The sequence below is a fragment of the Panthera onca genome, chromosome B3 (assembly GCF_046562875.1).
Source record: "Panthera onca isolate mPanOnc1 chromosome B3, mPanOnc1 haplotype 2, whole genome shotgun sequence".
NCBI lineage: Eukaryota > Metazoa > Chordata > Mammalia > Carnivora > Felidae > Panthera > Panthera onca.
The window spans coordinates 58,366,958-58,383,774 of NC_138344.1; the positions used below are offsets into that span (position 1 = coordinate 58,366,958).

At 49.8% G+C, this 16,817-nt stretch overlaps 2 protein-coding genes and 3 non-coding genes across 13 annotated transcripts in view; 3 read left to right on the top strand and 2 right to left on the bottom strand.

The window, feature by feature from the left end:
- Window positions 1-1,322, bottom strand: part of LOC144616694 (uncharacterized) — a 71,485-nt gene extending 70,163 nt beyond the window's left edge. The window contains exon 1 of the mRNA XM_078448577.2: window positions 941-1,322. The gene's annotated coding sequence lies outside the window, so the exon portion shown is untranslated. The remainder of the gene's footprint in view (window positions 1-940) is intronic.
- On the bottom strand, window positions 886-957 carry TRNAH-GUG (transfer RNA histidin (anticodon GUG)). The gene has a single exon. It is a non-coding gene; the product is annotated as a tRNA-His (tRNA).
- Window positions 1,323-1,503: 181 nt separating the features above from the next.
- SHF (Src homology 2 domain containing F) overlaps window positions 1,504-16,817 on the top strand; it is a 28,349-nt gene continuing 13,035 nt past the window's right edge. Inside the window, exons 1-2 of one of the 9 annotated variants that reach the window (XM_060618666.3) lie at window positions 2,003-2,078; window positions 7,188-7,360. In XM_060618666.3, coding sequence (XP_060474649.1) covers window positions 7,208-7,360 — 153 coding nt within the window. In that variant the 5' untranslated portion in view covers window positions 2,003-2,078; window positions 7,188-7,207. Of the gene's footprint in view, window positions 2,079-7,187; window positions 7,361-8,757; window positions 8,853-8,941; window positions 9,897-16,817 lie in introns of those variants that run through there. The other 8 variants (XM_060618668.3, XM_060618669.3, XM_081795879.1 and 5 more) reach the window with 8 other exon arrangements.
- On the top strand, window positions 1,604-1,675 carry TRNAH-GUG (transfer RNA histidin (anticodon GUG)). Its single transcript has one exon. It is a non-coding gene; the product is annotated as a tRNA-His (tRNA).
- On the top strand, window positions 3,137-3,208 carry TRNAH-GUG (transfer RNA histidin (anticodon GUG)). Its single transcript has one exon. It is a non-coding gene; the product is annotated as a tRNA-His (tRNA).

Consider the following 16,817-nt stretch of genomic DNA (forward strand, 5'->3'; position numbering starts at 1 on the left):
AATATGTGGCTTACCTAAAGTCACCCAGCTAATTAATGCAAGAGTCAGGTTCAAACCCTAGGCAGCCTGCTTCCAGGTGTCACGGGATTAATTATTAAGCTATGCTAACTTTAAACAGTGTTAGGAATAGCTTAAAGAAAGAGTGTCAGCTACTATGGAGTCTATCAGAAGGAAAAGAAAGAAATTAAGTGACTTAGGGTGGACACTGGAAGCCTACAGAAAATAAATCCATCCCCAAAACAGAAACAGCTGGAGCTGGAATGTGTGACTAGAGAGTTCTTACAGCCTCTACCCCTTTCCTGGTTCTGATGCCTAGAAAAGACCTCAAGATGGAAGAGAAAGCAAGTTCTCAGGTTCACCTTCCACCATTCTATTCTCTCATGGTCTTAGTTGTCCTGTTTTGTAGCTGTAAAACTCATCAAATTTAGGGAACTGGGAGCAGGAAGACCCAGGGAAATTGCAGCATGCAGCATTGTCTTGCTTTTTACATGCTGTTCAGTGAGTTTTTGCTGATGGATTGTGAGTAAAGGGAGCACCCCACCGAAATGTCCAACTCTTCCAGAAATGATTCCTGACTTGCCTTGCCACCCTCAGGTCCCCTGAGAGGAGCTGGAGAGGCTCATTCTTCACTCACGATCTGACCATTAACAGAGGCCAAATGAGGAAAGAGAAAGTACCCCCACAGAACGTCCTAAAACACACAGCGGGCAAGATGGAGAGTGGGCCGATTCGCTAGCACTTCTAGAATTAGAAAGAGGAAGTAAAGTCCCAGAACTTCAATTTCGGCCCTAACCTAATATTAAGGAGCAGCGGGGTACAGTCACGGAGTACAATGTGGCTTCCCCAACCTAAAAAGGCGCCCTAGCCGTGCCATTGTTCCCACAATGCCGTGACTCGGATTCGAACCGAGGTTGCTGCGGCCACAACGCAGAGTACTAACCATTATACGATCACGGCGCGCTACCGGAACGCCACAAGAAACCACGCTTCCAAGTATGGATCTTCTAGTCTAGAAGGCCGGCCGCCCTGGCCTTCCGAAGTCGCCCACGGTGTGCCAGGCCCTTCTGGCACTCGCGCTGACCCCTAAGCGGAGTAGGGGCGCCGAGGACTCTCCAGCCGGGCTCAGCCGGTCGTGCGTACGGATCGTAAAAGAAAGAACTCCTAAGAGGCCGTTATGCTCACGTCTAGCCTGTACGGACGTGATGCTCCGGGGTCGCCCGAACGGTAGGTCCGTTTCACACCCCCATGCCCTGGCGGTCACGCTATCTGAGTGGACTCCAGCTGGGAACGGGGTTGTCTCTAGAATTCCACAAGAAGGAAATATCAGTTCCGACGCACCCGCACAACTTCCTTCGAGGTGCGAGGCGGGGTGGAGGGACGGAAACTTGGAGCGCAGCCTTCAAACTGGTGAAGCAGTGGGGTCTGACCCCCGGGCGAGTGTGGACAGAAATCAAAAAAGCAGGGAAACGAGGGCGTCGGTGTTCTCACAGCGAGAGGCTAAGTTGGAGATCAGCAGGTACAGACCGTGACGTAACAAGGGGGCGGGGCTTTCAATAGAGAAGAACTCAGGCGAGGAAACCGAAGGCCAAGTCCCCAGTAGCTCGCCGTGATCGTATAGTGGTTAGTACTCTGCGTTGTGGCCGCAGCAACCTCGGTTCGAATCCGAGTCACGGCATTGCGAGAGCAGTGGCACGGCAGGGGATTTGGTTTTTATTGCTGTCCTCCATTTTTATTTCGAGTTTGTAACAACATTCTCGAAAATGGATCCCAGTCCCCTCGTGCCAGTTGGAAAGGACGTTTACGTCATGCCAGCTCTGGCTAAATTGGACCTCGGAAGAATATAGGCTTCCTGTTACCGCGGCTACGCGCTATACCGTTCACTGGAGACAAAGCACAGAGCGCTCACAAGGCTAATAAGTGTTGTCATAGGCATATATATGAATTTCCATAGCAGCGCTGGAAGAGGACTCCCGATAATAATAGGAAGAGAAGGCTTCACAGAGGAGGTGATTTTTGAAGTAGCTCTTAAAGTCAGAAAAGGAATTTTCCGAGCAGCCAGGATAATCTCGTGTGCACAGGTATGATGGAGGTCTCAAAAAGGAACTATAGCAATTACTCTATAAATCCTACCTCTTCCCCACCCTCACTTCTAAAGGACCTGTTGAGTGAATGAATGCGAGTAATTAGGGAATGGGAAGCGACACTGAGGGAGGGCCAAGGATGGGCTGCAAAAGGTGGACGAATTTCCTACAGTCTGTGGATGGGGGTGAGGGGTGGAGGAGTGAAAGGATTCAGCTTGTATTTAGTAATATCCCTCTGGTGACTCTGCAGGCGGTGAGAGTGATGATTAGAGCAGACAGGTGGTCACCCTGGATTCTCTTGTTAGAACTAGTGGCACGTTCTCAGTTTAGCAAAAATCCTCTGCCTACTGTGGACTCGGCCTGGTTCTAGGCGCGGTGGGGCGGGAACACTGATGGACAAGAAGAAAAATCGCACCGGCCCCTGCTGCTGCCTAGGGCACAACCGAGGTGGCCACCGGTACCGGCGGGAGTACCGCGGAAGAAGTCAGGATCGTTGCGGCAGTAGCAGAAGCTGCAAGGAAGTTGGTGGGGAGCGGGTAGGCAGGGTGAGATGCATTCATTGAGTCCCTTACATGTGTACAGTCAGGCGTGGGGGAGTCCACATCCTCCGCGGCGGCGACGTTGGGTCACTCCTGGGGGAATCAGCAGGGACTATAACCCCTTAGGAGCGCCCCCTTCAGATCCGGGGTTGCTGCAAAGATCTCCCAGGCACAGGAGATGGGCATCCTAGGAATGGTGGTTACACAACTTGTGGACACTGAGTTCCGGACAGTCCCGTCCCTGGATGCCCAAGTGGTCCCCCTAAACGCCCACCTCATTCACACGGAACCCACCGTTCCCCACTCCAACATCAACACTTTCTGTGGCTAATGGAACAAAACCCGAGAGAGCGAGAGCGACTGGCGAGAGCGCACTGCGCCTGCGCATTCCCAGAATCTGTGTTACGCTGGAACTCCGCCCTATAGGTGGATCTTTCGGTGACGTGCAGAGCGGGAAGGCCTATGACTGTTGAAGAGGACAATCAGAAGGCGATCCTTACAGGTCCCCGGTAGCTCGCCGTGATCGTATAGTGGTTAGTACTCTGCGTTGTGGCCGCAGCAACCTCGGTTCGAATCCGAGTCACGGCATTGTGGGAACAATGGCACGGCAAGGGGCTTGTCCTTTTAGTTTTTTTTTCTTTTTGTGGACAACGTTTTATATTGATCACAACTCGCTTTCTTGAAGTGAATCACCGGGTCTTTCCACCTTGAAAACTGAGCCGGCCCTAAAATCACCACCTCCAGTAATTCTCATTTAATGCTCTGAATACGGTTTCACATGAGTTAGAATCCCTCCCTGCCCGAAAAAATTGGAAATCGGTGTCTAAATCACTCTACAGCAGCAAAACCGCGCCCTTGTGACCTTCCAATTTTTTTTCCTTTTCATGAATTTTTAAAACTTGAGTTGTATGTTTAAATAGAGAATACATGCGCACAAGTCCAATGAACAGTAAGTCTCCCTATCTTCACCTCACCCACGAATTATTGGTTTCCCTCATATTTCCATGACAGTCCTTGTATAAACAAATATTTATATATGCATATTTGCATAAAAGTATAACCCCCATCTTTGCTTCTTACATAACACAAATGACCTCTTCCCTTCCTCGCTTTCACCCCCAGAAGTCAGACAGGACTTGAGGTAACAAATATGCAGATAGGCAAACTCCCTTTACAAAGAAGAGTACACATACCAGGAGGGAATATCCACCACGGATCCTGTCCTTTTTCTCCCCAGGTCCTGGATGCTGGCTGGGGCAAGTGAAGGCTGACTGGGTTGGTGAGATATAGGGGAAAGGGATCCCTCATTGTGTTTATAAAAACCTTTGGATGGTAGCCTGGGCTCTGCTGAGAAGCAGCCCTATTTCGATTGCATGTTGGAAGGGAAGGGTAGTATCCTAGTTTTGGAGTTGGGAAGAGGGACTTGGTAGTCCATTTGGAGACCCTTCACTTCCATCTCTCTGCTATCTTATCAGGATCAAACTTAAATTATAGACCATTAAAGTAAAAAAATTCAGGTTAATGAAAGGTAAAACTGAATCTTACTATGTGTATATTCCAAGCATACAGCATCTCCATAAATATTTGAAGAGAGGTTTCTTATGGAGTCCAAAATTGAGGCAAGTGGCCCAGTTTACTTCATTGCATCTCAGGTTGTATTCTTTCAAAACAAAATCATGTTATTTTCATATCAAATAGAAAACTTGGCCCAAATGAAACTCCATCTACATCTAGAATCTCAAAGAACAGAGTGCATATCTAAGCATACTAAGATGTTTGTTCTCTCAAGTTGTGTACAGAGATGGGCCTGAGGCAAGGCTGGAGACAAAAGGCAAGCACCAGTCTTAAAAGACAAAACCCAGAAGGGATCAGAGCTCCGGAGAGGACTGGGCATCCAAGGTCAGACAAACAGAAGGGAAGACACCCCCCACTCAGTACCCACTAAGAAAAGTGAGGGCTAAGGACCAGGCCTTGAGACAGGCACAAATTTAGGAGGTTAAAGGAGGAAGAGGGTATAGCCTGCAAGAAAGGAGGAGAATGATAACAGTGTCATTTAAGGAAAGTTTGGGAGAAGAAGGTTTCAGGGATGGAGGTCGGCACATTCAGGTGCTGCAAAGGAGAAAGAGGAATAAGATAAAATCATTGGGCTTGACACTTAGAAGTCATTGTTGATTTTAAAAACCTTCCATGAGAGCAACTAGGCAATGTTTATCAAGAATCAGAAAAAGAAAAGTACACCTTTGCCCCAATAATTCCATTTCTGGGAAACTTACTAAAGGAAATAATCCTAAACTTGGAAAAGTTATGTGCATAAAGATGTTTATTACAGGGTTATTTAGAAGGGAAGAGAGTGTAAATAGACTGACTAACAAATAAGGTAATATTGAACTAAACTAAAATATGTTCATTTGATGATATATTGAATTGTCATTTTTAAAGTATCAAAAGTACATATATGAAGTATTAAGTCAGCTTTTAAATACCATTTCCAACTAAAAGGAATGAAGTTCCTTTTTAAAAAATGACTGATTACAAGTCTACAGAAGGGGAAGTGTAAGTCTAGAATATTTTCTGTAAGAAAGCAAGTTAACTGCTTAAATATTGAGGGGACCAAGTCAAAAGGACACAGAAGCCTCTTTAAAGAGCTTCTGTTGGCCAAATTTGAGACAATTGGAGCATCAGAGAATAATAACGGTGAGAATGCAAGCTGGTGCAGCCATTCTGGAAAACAGTATGGAGGTTCCTCAAAAAACTAAAAATAGAACTACCCTACCACCCAGCAATTGCACTACTAAGCATTTATCCAAGGGATACAGGTGTGCTGTTTCAAAGGGACACATGCACCCTCATGTTTATAGCAGCACTATCAACAATAGCCAAAGTATGGAGACAGCCCAAATGTCCATCAATGGATGAATGGATAAGAAGATGTGATATATATATATACAATGGAGTATTACTCGGCAATCAAAAAGAATGAAATCTTGCCATTTGCAACTACGTGGATGGGACTGGAGGGTATTATGCTAAGTGAAATTAGTCAGAGAAAGACAAAAATCATATGACTTCACTCATATGAGGACTTTAAGAGACAAAACACATGAACATAAGGGAAGGGAAACAAAAATAATATAAAAACAGGGAGGGGGACAAAACATAAGAGACTCTTAAATATGGAGAACGAACTGAGGGTTACTGGAGGGGTTGTGGGAGGGGGGATGGGCTAAATGGGTAAGTGGCATTAAGGAATCTACTCCTGAAATCATTGTTGCACTATATGCTAACTAATTTGGATGTAAATTTTAAAAAATAAATAAAAAATAAAACAAGTTAAAAAAAAGTAATAACAGTAATAATGATAATGGATTATATCACATTGGATGGATAGATAGATAGATAGATAGATAGATAGATAGATAGGTAATTTTTGAGATGATGGAGATGAGAGAGAGAAAAAGAGAGACAAAGAGACAGAGATAGGAGCAACAGCAGCTCTTCTTTACAAAAGAATGCCAGATAATAAATGCAGAAGAAATGACAGGGTTAGAGTCACCATTTTTTGCAATCCTCAGTGTAATAACAAATACAAGCAGAGATCATCAATGGAAGTAAAAACCACTAGGTAAAACATTATTGGGAGCAAATAATCAAAGATCTTAGGCTATCACACCACAGCTTACTTTAAATTGCAAAGGAAAGATCTGATGGACTCCATGTTAACCAAGTGATCTAGCCTAGTATCACCAATAAAGGGACAAATGTGCATTACTGGCCTGCCAGTGTAACACAGTGGGAAGTACACAACATCCTCTATGTAGTGGTCTTTTCCAAAATGTCTGGACTGAATCTAATAAACTATGGAAAGATCCAGAATGTGGGACATTCTGCATAACAACTGCCCTGACACTTCATAATGATCAATGTCATGAAAAACAAAGTGGCAACGATAAAATGGGGACCTGTTCAAGATTTCGAAAGATTAAAGAAACTTAACAAACAAATGCAATGGAGGGGTCCTGATTAAATCCTGAATCAGGACAAAAATATATATGTAAAAGACATTTTGAGGGAAAAATGGGAAAAATTTAATATGGACTGCATAATAGACAACACTGTTGTGGATGTGTTCATATGGCCCTCTAGAAGAATTCTTTATTTTTAGGAAATGAGTGTTGAATTATTTAGAGCGAAAGTGTCATGATATTTGCAAATTGCATCAAACATTTAAGGAAAGAAGAGAAAGGGATAGAGTAAATATGGCAAAATGATAAAAAGTAGTGAATCTAGGGAAAGGGCACACAGATTTCCACTGTACTTTCTTTGAACTTGTCTGTAGGTTTGACATTATTTTTTAAAAATGGAAGAAAATAAAGCTTACATAATAAAAATGGGGAAATTATGCAATGTTAAGTGAAAAAAATAAGGACATAAAATTGTGTATACCACAATTATAGCTATATAAAAATAAGAACAAGAGAAATTATCTTTATTCATTTCAACATTTGTTAAGCTCCTGCCACATGACAGGCTCTGCACTAAATGATGAGAGTACCCTGCTCCCCTACAGACTCCTGATTTTATGGTGTAATGCTTAAAATGCAAGACTTTGAATCTGGCAAACCTCACCCAAGTCTCAGAGAGCCTTGCTGTGATGACCTCACCTCCATATCCTTGGTTCATAGCAAGTTCCTCGGCTTCCACGAGGTGCTCAACAGCCTGCTTCCAGGAGTCCGTACCCTGGTGAGGGAAGAAAGTGCATTAACAGATCAATTAAAACAACAGGAACTGCAAAGTGCACAAAAGGTAGTTTTAAAATTATCATTTAAAGGCTACCTTTATCATATCCTCTCCCCTCCTCATCTAGCATTTATTCGCGTTCTTCACCACCAAGAATCCTCTCTCTTATGCTGCTTCCTACCCCATCGCCTTTGCTCAGCTCATGCTGACCTTGTAGCTTAGAGTGACCTTTCACTCTTTTGCTTCATCTGTCCAAATCCTACCCAGCTCAGGTCTACCTCCCCCAAGAAGGCTGTATCTTCTGTGTAAACTTGATTGATTCCATTCCCCTGAGCTGTCAGCAGGTTAACTCCATACTTTTTAAACATATGGGCCTTCATGTGACACCTACCATTGTAAGCATTTTTTTACAGGTTTTAGAGAATGTGCATTATCCATCATCTCCCTAATCCTCACACAATTATGCCCTTTGCAGATACAAGGAAAATGAGGATCAGTTGCACTGAGTATCTTGCCCAGAAATCTGGCTAGAGCCCACAACTATTGGACTCCTTAGTCAGTGTCCCCCACAGCCAAGTGTGTGTATGTTTGGGGGTGGGGTGTGGAGACCAGCAGCATCTGGATAACCAGTGAGCCTGTTAAAACTACAGTCTAGGACCCCACCCCAGCTAGACCTGCAGAATCAGAAACTGCAGTTTATCAAGTTCCCTAGGTGTTTCACGTTCACATTAAAGTTTGAGAAGCACTGTCCTATAATGCCAACCAGAATATGCACAAAGCAGAAAGCCAACAAATATTTCCAGACCTGGGTCCTGGGATTCCGAGGGGACTCGCAGGTTTGCCATCACATCCTTTTCTACTACCCCACCTTTGAGCCCCCTTCCCTTTGGGGCCTCATGTGGCTCTTTGCTCCCTCACATGGCAGATGTAAGCCCAAGGGTGAGAGAGAGACTGAGGCAGTGCCGGGGCGGGGGGGGGGGGGGGGGGGGGGGGGGGGGGGGGGGATGATGATGAGGTGAAGCTGCTACCTTCCCAGCAGAACCAAAAGCAAATATTGGTGTTGGCTTCAGGGCTACATTATTTCTGTGCAGAAACTGGCTTTATTTCTAAAACAAAAATGCCTATCGCTTGAGCATCCGAGCCTCCAGAGGATAAGGGGTTTGTGATAGACAACATTGGAACTGTTTCTAGACTTGATTTATTGACTTGTCTGTTTCTATTCTGTCACTAATCTGATTGACAATGAAACCCGGGATTTGATTGAAGGGATTTCTGCGTGTGTACGCGTGAGGCCGTCAGGGCCGAGTGGGCCTGCTCCAAGCTGGTGCACCCGTGGATGGGAGACGTTTGTGTGAGAGCTGTTTGCATGTGACGAAGGCGTGTGTGGAAACGACACGGGAGAAATGGGTGTCACTAGGGAGCTGATTATCTATGATGTGAGATGTGTCTGCCTGGATTGGGAAGCAATGCAGTGGGAGCATTCGGATGGGAGGAGGTAGGTGGGGCTCCCATGGTACACAGAAGAGAGGCGGTTGTTAAAGACACATCTTATGGAACAGCCCCTTCTCTCGCCCTCCCTAGCTTTTCCTCCTGGGATATTTTCCAGTTAGGAGGCCTTGGGGGAAGGGAGGAGAGGGACGGGAGGCGTCCAAGGGCCAGGACCCCAGGAGTGTGAGACGCCGCTCGTGAGCTGGGAGCTGGGGAGGGGGAACAGATGGAGACAGGTGCGCCCCCACAGGGGCACGTGTGGGGACACGTGGAGGTTTCACCTTCAGTCCAGGATTCGCATCCCCTGCCCTGGGGTCGCCCACTTACTTCTCGTGCGTCCACACCGGCTGGAAACCCGCACCCCCTCTTCTCCTCCCTGGCGAGGGGCGTGGGGGGGGTCGACCCCGAGAGCGAACGGAACCCCGCCCCTCCCTTGTTACTGAGGAGCCCCGCCCCCTCCCGCCGCCCGGCGGAGCTCCGCCCCCGCCCCGCTCCGGCCCCCGCCCCCCGCCCGGCCACCAAGCTCCCCTCGCTTAGTCTGGTTGGCCCCATGTTACTGAGCGGAGCTCCTCCCGCGGGCTCCGGCCCGGGGCAGCGGGCGCAGGGGAGCTCGGGGAGCGGCCCGGGGGGGTCGCGCCGAGGCGCCGGGGGAGCGGGAGCCGGCCCAGGAGGGGGCGGCAGTGGCGGAGTGGCCAAGTGGCTCCGGGAGCACCTGGGCTTCCGCGGAGGGGGCGGCGGCGGAGGTGGGGGCAAGCCGGCGCCCCCGGAGCCGGACTACCGTCCCCCCGCACCCTCCCCGGCCGCGCCCCCTGCGCCACCCCCGGACATCCTGGCCGCCTACCGGCTGCAGAGGGAGCGCGACTTCGAAGACCCGTACTCTGGGGGGCCGTCCAGCTCCGCTGCTGCCCCAGCCACCCCCGCCGTCCCCGGCCCCACGCCGCCCCCGCGCCACGGCTCGCCTCCCCACCGCCTTATTCGGGTTGAGACCCCTGGCCCCCCAGCGCCCCCTCCCGAGGAGCGGATCTCTGGACCCCCCGCCAGCAGCGACAGGGTGAGTGCTGCGCCGGGCGAGGGTGGCCGAGAAGAGAGGTGGTAGGAGGTCTGGGGCTTTAAAGAGGGACAAAGGTGGCCTGGCCGGGGCTGGGCCCCTCAGTGTCACAGTTCCTGGCAGACACGATCTGAATCCTTGACCCGGGGGCTTGGAGCCTTCACCCACCTTTGTTCAAATTCTCGACCGACTAATCTGGGACGGGCGCCCCAAACTCTGCTTCTGTCCCTGTTACCGCGCAGGACTAGTGACCCTCTTCATCTCGGGCTCTGCTCTCCTCATCTCAGTCCCCCCACCTACCCCCCTCGCCCGGGGACCTAATCAGCTAGGTTTTTTCTAACTGGATTTGCGCACACCACTCCCCAGCCCCTTCACCAGTTTATGGCCTTTCTGCCCTCCAGGAGCAGCAGCTCCCTGCCCTTTGATCTCTGACCCTCCCCCCCACCCCCCAGGGCAGAAGCCACACAAAGCTCCATTCCTCCTCCTCCGGGAGCCCAAGCATCCTTGCAGGTGCTGAAAGCCCCAGGAAGGTGAGGGCTGGGGGTTCTCCCTGTGGATAGAGCAAGAGCTGGCCTTTGCCTTACCCGATGGTACTGGAGCCAGGTGGACTGTTGTTCTCAGGAAGCCGAACAGGCAGTATGTAGCTCTTCACCGAGGATACTGACCACTGAGGTCCAGCCAGGCAGGCCCACTCCTGCACTCCTTCCCTTGTCCCCCCCAGGTATGGGGACAATCAGTGCTTAGAACTTGTGGCCCAGAAGGGGATGAACAGCGGATCCCACTTCTCCCCTCCTCGCCTCCCCTTTCCTAGGTCCATTCTGAGGGAGGCTAGAGCCTTTAGTGGACCTGCAGGCATGGGATGAAAGGAGAGCTGGGCATTCACTGTTCTAGAGAACATCCACTCTGCGTCAGAAGCCCTCGGTGGAGAAGCCATCCCCTATCTTACCCCATTTTGGCCTTATCCCTCCTTGATAGCTTGAAAGCCATCCCCAGGGCTCTGTAGCTCTAAATTCCATGACAGTGACTCTGGGCTGCCCTGGCTTTGTTGTCCCCTCCTCACACATCCATGGGAGCTCAGCTCTAGGATTTAATCCCTTAGCAGAGAACACAGTTTTATTTGATTGGAGAGCAAAGTTGCTGTCTCAATCTATTGGCTCCAATGTCAAGGCTTTCAGTGGAGAGAGCGACATTCTGCCTGATTCCCTGGATAAGATAGATGTGTCAGGGTCACAGCAGAAGCCTCAGGAATGTGAATTATTTTTCCCCTAGTTCCTGCCATGGGGCATGACTGCCCATCCTGGGCCAGGATCCTTAGCCTGCAGAAGAAGGCTGTGCTTTCATCACATGTCCTTTGGCTCCGCTCCTTCCTTGTCCCCTTCTATTGGGTGATGTGATGGTGGTGGTGGCAGTGAGGCAGAGGGAGCATTAGGCCTTGTTATTACTATTGACCAGTTAGTTTCCTCCCTGACCACCATCCATTGGCACGTGGGCCTTAGTTGTTCCCGGCCTTCCTCTCTGCAATGTCTTGGAATGTCCTAACAGGCTGCGTCCCAAGCCAGGGGCTCCTCTAGGACAAGGACGGTGTCCTCCTCATATCTATATCTCCCAAGTGCCTGACATACGCTTGGCATAAAAAAGGGTGAATGAAGGGAGCCTGGTTGGCTCAGTCAGGTAAGCAGCCGACCTTGGCTCAGGTCATGATCTCGTGGTTTGTGGGTTTGAGTCCCTTGTCAGGGTCTGTTCTGACAGCTCAGAACATGGAGACTGCTTCAGATTCTGTGTCTCCCTCTCTGCCCCTCCCTGACTCGCACTCTGTCTCTCTCTGTCTCTCAAAAGTAAATAGATGTTTAAAAAAGGGGGAAGAGTGAATGAAATATGTCCATTGAATGGTAACTGTCCATTGCTAGGGTGACCTGAAGGTCAGAGACTCCCTTGACTATAGCTCCCTTTTGTTCATTCCCCCCACAGAGACCCCCAAAGAAGGGGCTGCATCCACACAACAATGTGGAGACCCATAGCCTCTCACTGAGGGCATTCATGCCTCAACCTGGGTCAGCTCTATGATCTGTGGGCTATTCAGACCTTAGGGGCCAAGAGGTGTCTGACTCCTTTGTCAACTGCAGGGACAGGAATGAAATCCAGCAGGATCTCCCAGGAGCCAGACAATCTGTGGTTTCTTTAGTGGGTGTGATGAGAGGGATTCAGGGTGCCATCCAAGCTGGCTCAGGGGCAGGGACATTGCTCTGTAGGCCCTGACCTGGAGCTTCCCACCATTGAGAGAGAGCAGCTCCACTCATCTAGGAGCAGACTTTGGGGGATCCTAGAGTCTTACCTTAGGAAGAGTCCAGGCTAGGTACCTGAACTCCTTATCCTAAACCCAAGTGTTCACATAGACCTGCAGAGCTCACACAGAGTTGCTGTCCCTAAATGGTGCGCCTGCCTGTTGAGCTGGAATTTCTGTTCTGTGAGGCTGTTTTCGCCCTATTCTCTGTTCCTCTCCTCTCAGCCATGCAGGCCTTCTTGGCTTGTTGCTTTTGGGTTCCTTCCTGAGGTGAGATGGGGACTATGGACCAGGGTGTGCCTTGCGCTGGTCCATTTTCCTCCTCCTGGAGCCCAGTGGTTGGTGCTGGGTGGGTTAGAACCCTCTGAGAGGGCCTGGGTTGTGAGGTTTGATGAAATGGGTGGAAATGCTTCTGTGATGAGAAGATTGAGGGGGAAATGAGCCCTGTGGGAAGTGAATGTGGGGGCAGGAAATAATGGGGATTTGGACAGAACCCTGAGAGGCCAAGGGGGCTTAGGACCAGTAATGTCTCCCCATGCAGGGCTCTGGCTACTGGCTCTCCCTGAGACCCACCGCTGCATTTGGCAAGGGGGCAAGGGTGGCCATCTGGGTAGGCCTGGCAGGGCAGGTGTGGGAGCAGCAGGAACTGCACCCTGAAGCAGGCAGGCAGGGCCTTGCCATCTGGCCATAGGAAGAACTCCCTCATGGTGCTCAGCCCTGTCCGGCCTCCAGGCCATGCTCTGTCAGAGGGGTTAGAGAGCTGGGCCTTCCTTACTTTGTTCCCTTTTCTCAGACCTGCAACAGGAGAAACCGGGTCTAATTAGGAAAAGGGGATGGGTATAGGAAAGTGGCCCTGATTGGATGAAGCTTTGAGCTGCCTGTGACCATCTGCACAGTGTGTCCTTTGCCTTGATCCTGCCAAGATTGTGTGTGTGTGTGACAGAGAGACAGAGAAAGGGATGATGTGAACAATAAGACAGGCACCCTGTAGGAGTTGAAACTAGGGCTCTTGTTCTTAGCTCATGGAGGGGCTTCTGCGGTTCATGAACCTTCCAGAAATTGTGTGCAAATATTTGGGTGCATGAGCAATTTTCTCCCAGATTCTCATAGGGGTTCCTAGGACCCAAAATATTAAGAACTTTTAAAATAGGTATACCTTATACATGGTGTCCACAGGGACTTTGATCCTCCAGGCCCAAACTTGTAAACAAGTGAAAAGACAGGTAGAATGAGGAAAGGGAAGGAGACATTCAGGGTGTCTGAAGTCAAGCAAGACATCCCTGCCCTGGGGTTAGGAAGGCAGGTGGGGGCTGCTACTGCAGGACCCTGCTTTAGCCCGTGTTCACTGAGGGTCTGTATATCATTAAGTGACACTGGCCTGGGCGCTGAAAGGGACTCACCACCTAGAAGATCTACCTGGTCCTTGCCTTTTTGGAGTTCATTTGCTTTAATTTTCCTTCTATGAGTTCCACAGAGGCTGGAGTTTGATCTGCTTATGTTGCAAATGTCCTCTGATGGAGGCAGAGGGAGAAAAGAAGGGCCCAGGTGAAGGGACCTTTGTAGACTGGTTAGACCTCTTAACCCTTTGGGGCCTGGGCTGCCCATCTGTGCTGCCATTGGTTTGCTGAGGCCTGTAGCTACCCTGGGATTTTATGGCAGGCCTATCCACTCTTCCCAGTGTCGCCTCCTCACATGGTGACACTCCTTTGGGAAGACACCTGCAGCTTGTTGGCTTGGCCAGTGACTCGGTGACACCTCAGTCAGCCATGGCACTCCACCTGTTGGGAGCTGGGAACAGCTGGGGCCCTGTGGACCATGGGTGGGAGCAGCTGACTGGGGCCTGGGGCTTGGAGGGGTAGCTGCTGCCCTCTCCAATTTGCCCTCCCCACAGAACCACTGTGATGTTATGTGAAAGCAGAGGTGGAGCCCAGTCCCAGCACGCTGCCTGATGCCTAGCCGTGGGTCTTCACAGCACCTCAAGGTGCCACACTCGTTTCGGAGCTTGCTTTGTGGCTGTCACCGTGAGCTCCTAGAGGACCCAGATATTTGGTCTTTTCGTCCTTAATGATATAATGGCAGATATTTACTGAGTCCTTACCTTGTGCCTGGTACCATTTTGAAGCGGCTGATACGTTTTAGACCAGTTGATTCTTACAACGACCTTACGAGAAAATTCTGTTATTATCCCCAGGTTCTATCTAGGGAAACTGAAGCACAGCAATGTTGAGTCACACTTGCATGGTTTCACAGCTAGTAAGGAGAGCCCAGGTTCACAACCAGGCAGCCTGACTACAGACTGGCTACCAATGCCAGGCCCTGGGACCTTGCACCTGAGAGGAGCCCTGCAGACAGGAAGCATTCACTAAGTATTTGTTAATGAACAAGGGGAAGGAGACTCAGAGAAGGAATGAAGAGTGCATTCTGTGCTGAGTTCGCCATTACCTGAATGCTGAAGGCCAGCACTTGCCACCGAATCCAGGGCCACAGATGTTGTCAACATCGATTGTATGTCTGTGACATTTGAATGTTTTACAAGCATGGCATCTCTCTGTAATTAGAAAAAGATGATATAACAAATTCATTGCATGTGAATGAGTTTCCATGGCAGATAAAACTGGAAGGGCTATTCCAAGAAGTGGGAACAGAGGGTGCAAAAAGTTTGATCTTGAGAAAGGTAAATGGTATACCTTTTCCTAAACTGACAGACTTTCAGTGGAAAAAGGACTTCACAGTTAAATACTTTGAAGAAATGCTGAGTTAAACAAAATTAGCTGTCATGAGTTTTAAGGTCTTATTTATTTATTTGGGAGAGACAGAGTGATCGGGGAAAGGGTAGACAGAGAGGGAGAGAGAATCCCAAGCAGGTTCTGTGCTGCCAGCGCAGGGCCTGATGCGGGGCTTGAACCCACGAAAGCGTGAGATCGTGACCTGAGCCAAAACCAAGAGTCTGGTGCTTAACTGATTGGGCCCCACAGGCACTCCCATGCTAAAGTGTATTTTAAATCTACAAGCAGCAGAGAGAAGATGCTACATTTCCTAAATTCTCTGGAAAATCTGCAGCAAGGCACTGAGAGTCAGGACACCTGGGTGTCTCTACTGCTGCAGGCCATGCACCCCACCAAGCACCTAAGCTGTGGGCTGTAGTGTCTGAATATAAGAGATCATCATCAGGGCTAACATTTGCTGAACACTGACTCCATTCCAGCTTCTGAACTAGGGATTTCTATATTCATTTTCCTCTTCCCAATCCTCTGACATAGGAACTAATACCATCCCCATTCTACAGGTAAAAAACCAGGGGCTCCCAGACATTAAGTGTCAACAAGAAATGGAGGAAAAGGGGCAGTGGTAGACTTTGGGGACCTTGCAGAGCCCAAATCCTGTGACACATGCCCCCCCACCTTGCTCCACCTGGACACGCAAGCTCCATGGACATGGTCAGGAACTCATAGCCAGCTCCAGCTGCAGAGCGGAAGGTCAAGCCAGATGGTGGGCCTAACAGCCACCTCAGGAGAGGCTTAGGCAGGAAGGAGAGTGAAAGCATGACAGCTGCTGTGGGAGGGGCACTGCCCAATTGGAACAGGCACAAGAGCTGGGTCTGGAGGCACCCTGCTGGATGGCAGGAGGGAGGGGATCTGGTTGGCAGGAGGCAAAGGGGGCCCTTTGGGCAGCAGCTACTTGCCTACTAGTTTGGAAGTATTTCAGCATTTCAGTAGCATTCTGTCTACCACACTGTTTGCCGAAATATTAGCCCTGTTTTTGGATACCTTCCCTGCCAGTTCTTTCACCTCTGCCCTTGAATCAGAGGCTTGGATTCCCTTTCAAATGTCGATTCTCCTGACAGCCTGCTCCTACAGCTGCTACTGGTTGGTCAGAATGGTCAGAGTTGGGGCAATTGGGGATCTGAGAGTCTGTGTCACCCCAGAAGATAGAGTCTGAGGAGAGGGAGGCCTTTCGAGCATCCAGTAAATGTGCATTGAGCACCTACCGTGTGCCAGGCCCTGTGATGGATGTGGTATACAATAGTAAGTACAGCAGAGTCAGGTAAAGGTCCTATAAACAAAATAAATCATGGTGGAGCAAAGGTGTCAGAAGCCTGCAGAGGCAGCTTTTCCCCGCTGAGCAGTTTTGCCTCTGCACATGATCTAGAAGCCACTGGGAAGGCAGGCCTGGCCTCTGACAGGGATCCTCTGTGCCCAGGATGGGTGTCCATCTTGCCAACCTTTCCAGCAGGAGTTTCTGCCTCTGCTCCTGACTCCCAGCCCTGTGGGTGGCTTCTCTGGGTGACCCGCCCAGGGTGGGGGGCTAGGTTTTCCTGGAGCAGGGTGTGGAGTCAGGGATGGAACAGAGGAGCCATTGAGCTGCCTACAGAGCTGCCACCTGGGTGCCCACAGGCACCGTGGGCTGGCACTGGGGAGGCCCACACTGGCTGGGAGGGGTCACAGCTCGAGCACCAGCCAGGATTCCAGTGGGAAGGGCACTGGCTTGGGAGGGAAGGGCTAGGGTGCTCTGTAAAGTTGGGGTTGTTGGGCTTGGCCAGGTACTTCTCACTGAGCAGTTTCCCAGGATTCAATGCCCCCCTCCCCAACCAGATTCGTGATTCCTTTCTTTTCCTAATAAACAAGGAAAAGTGGTTCCTTTGT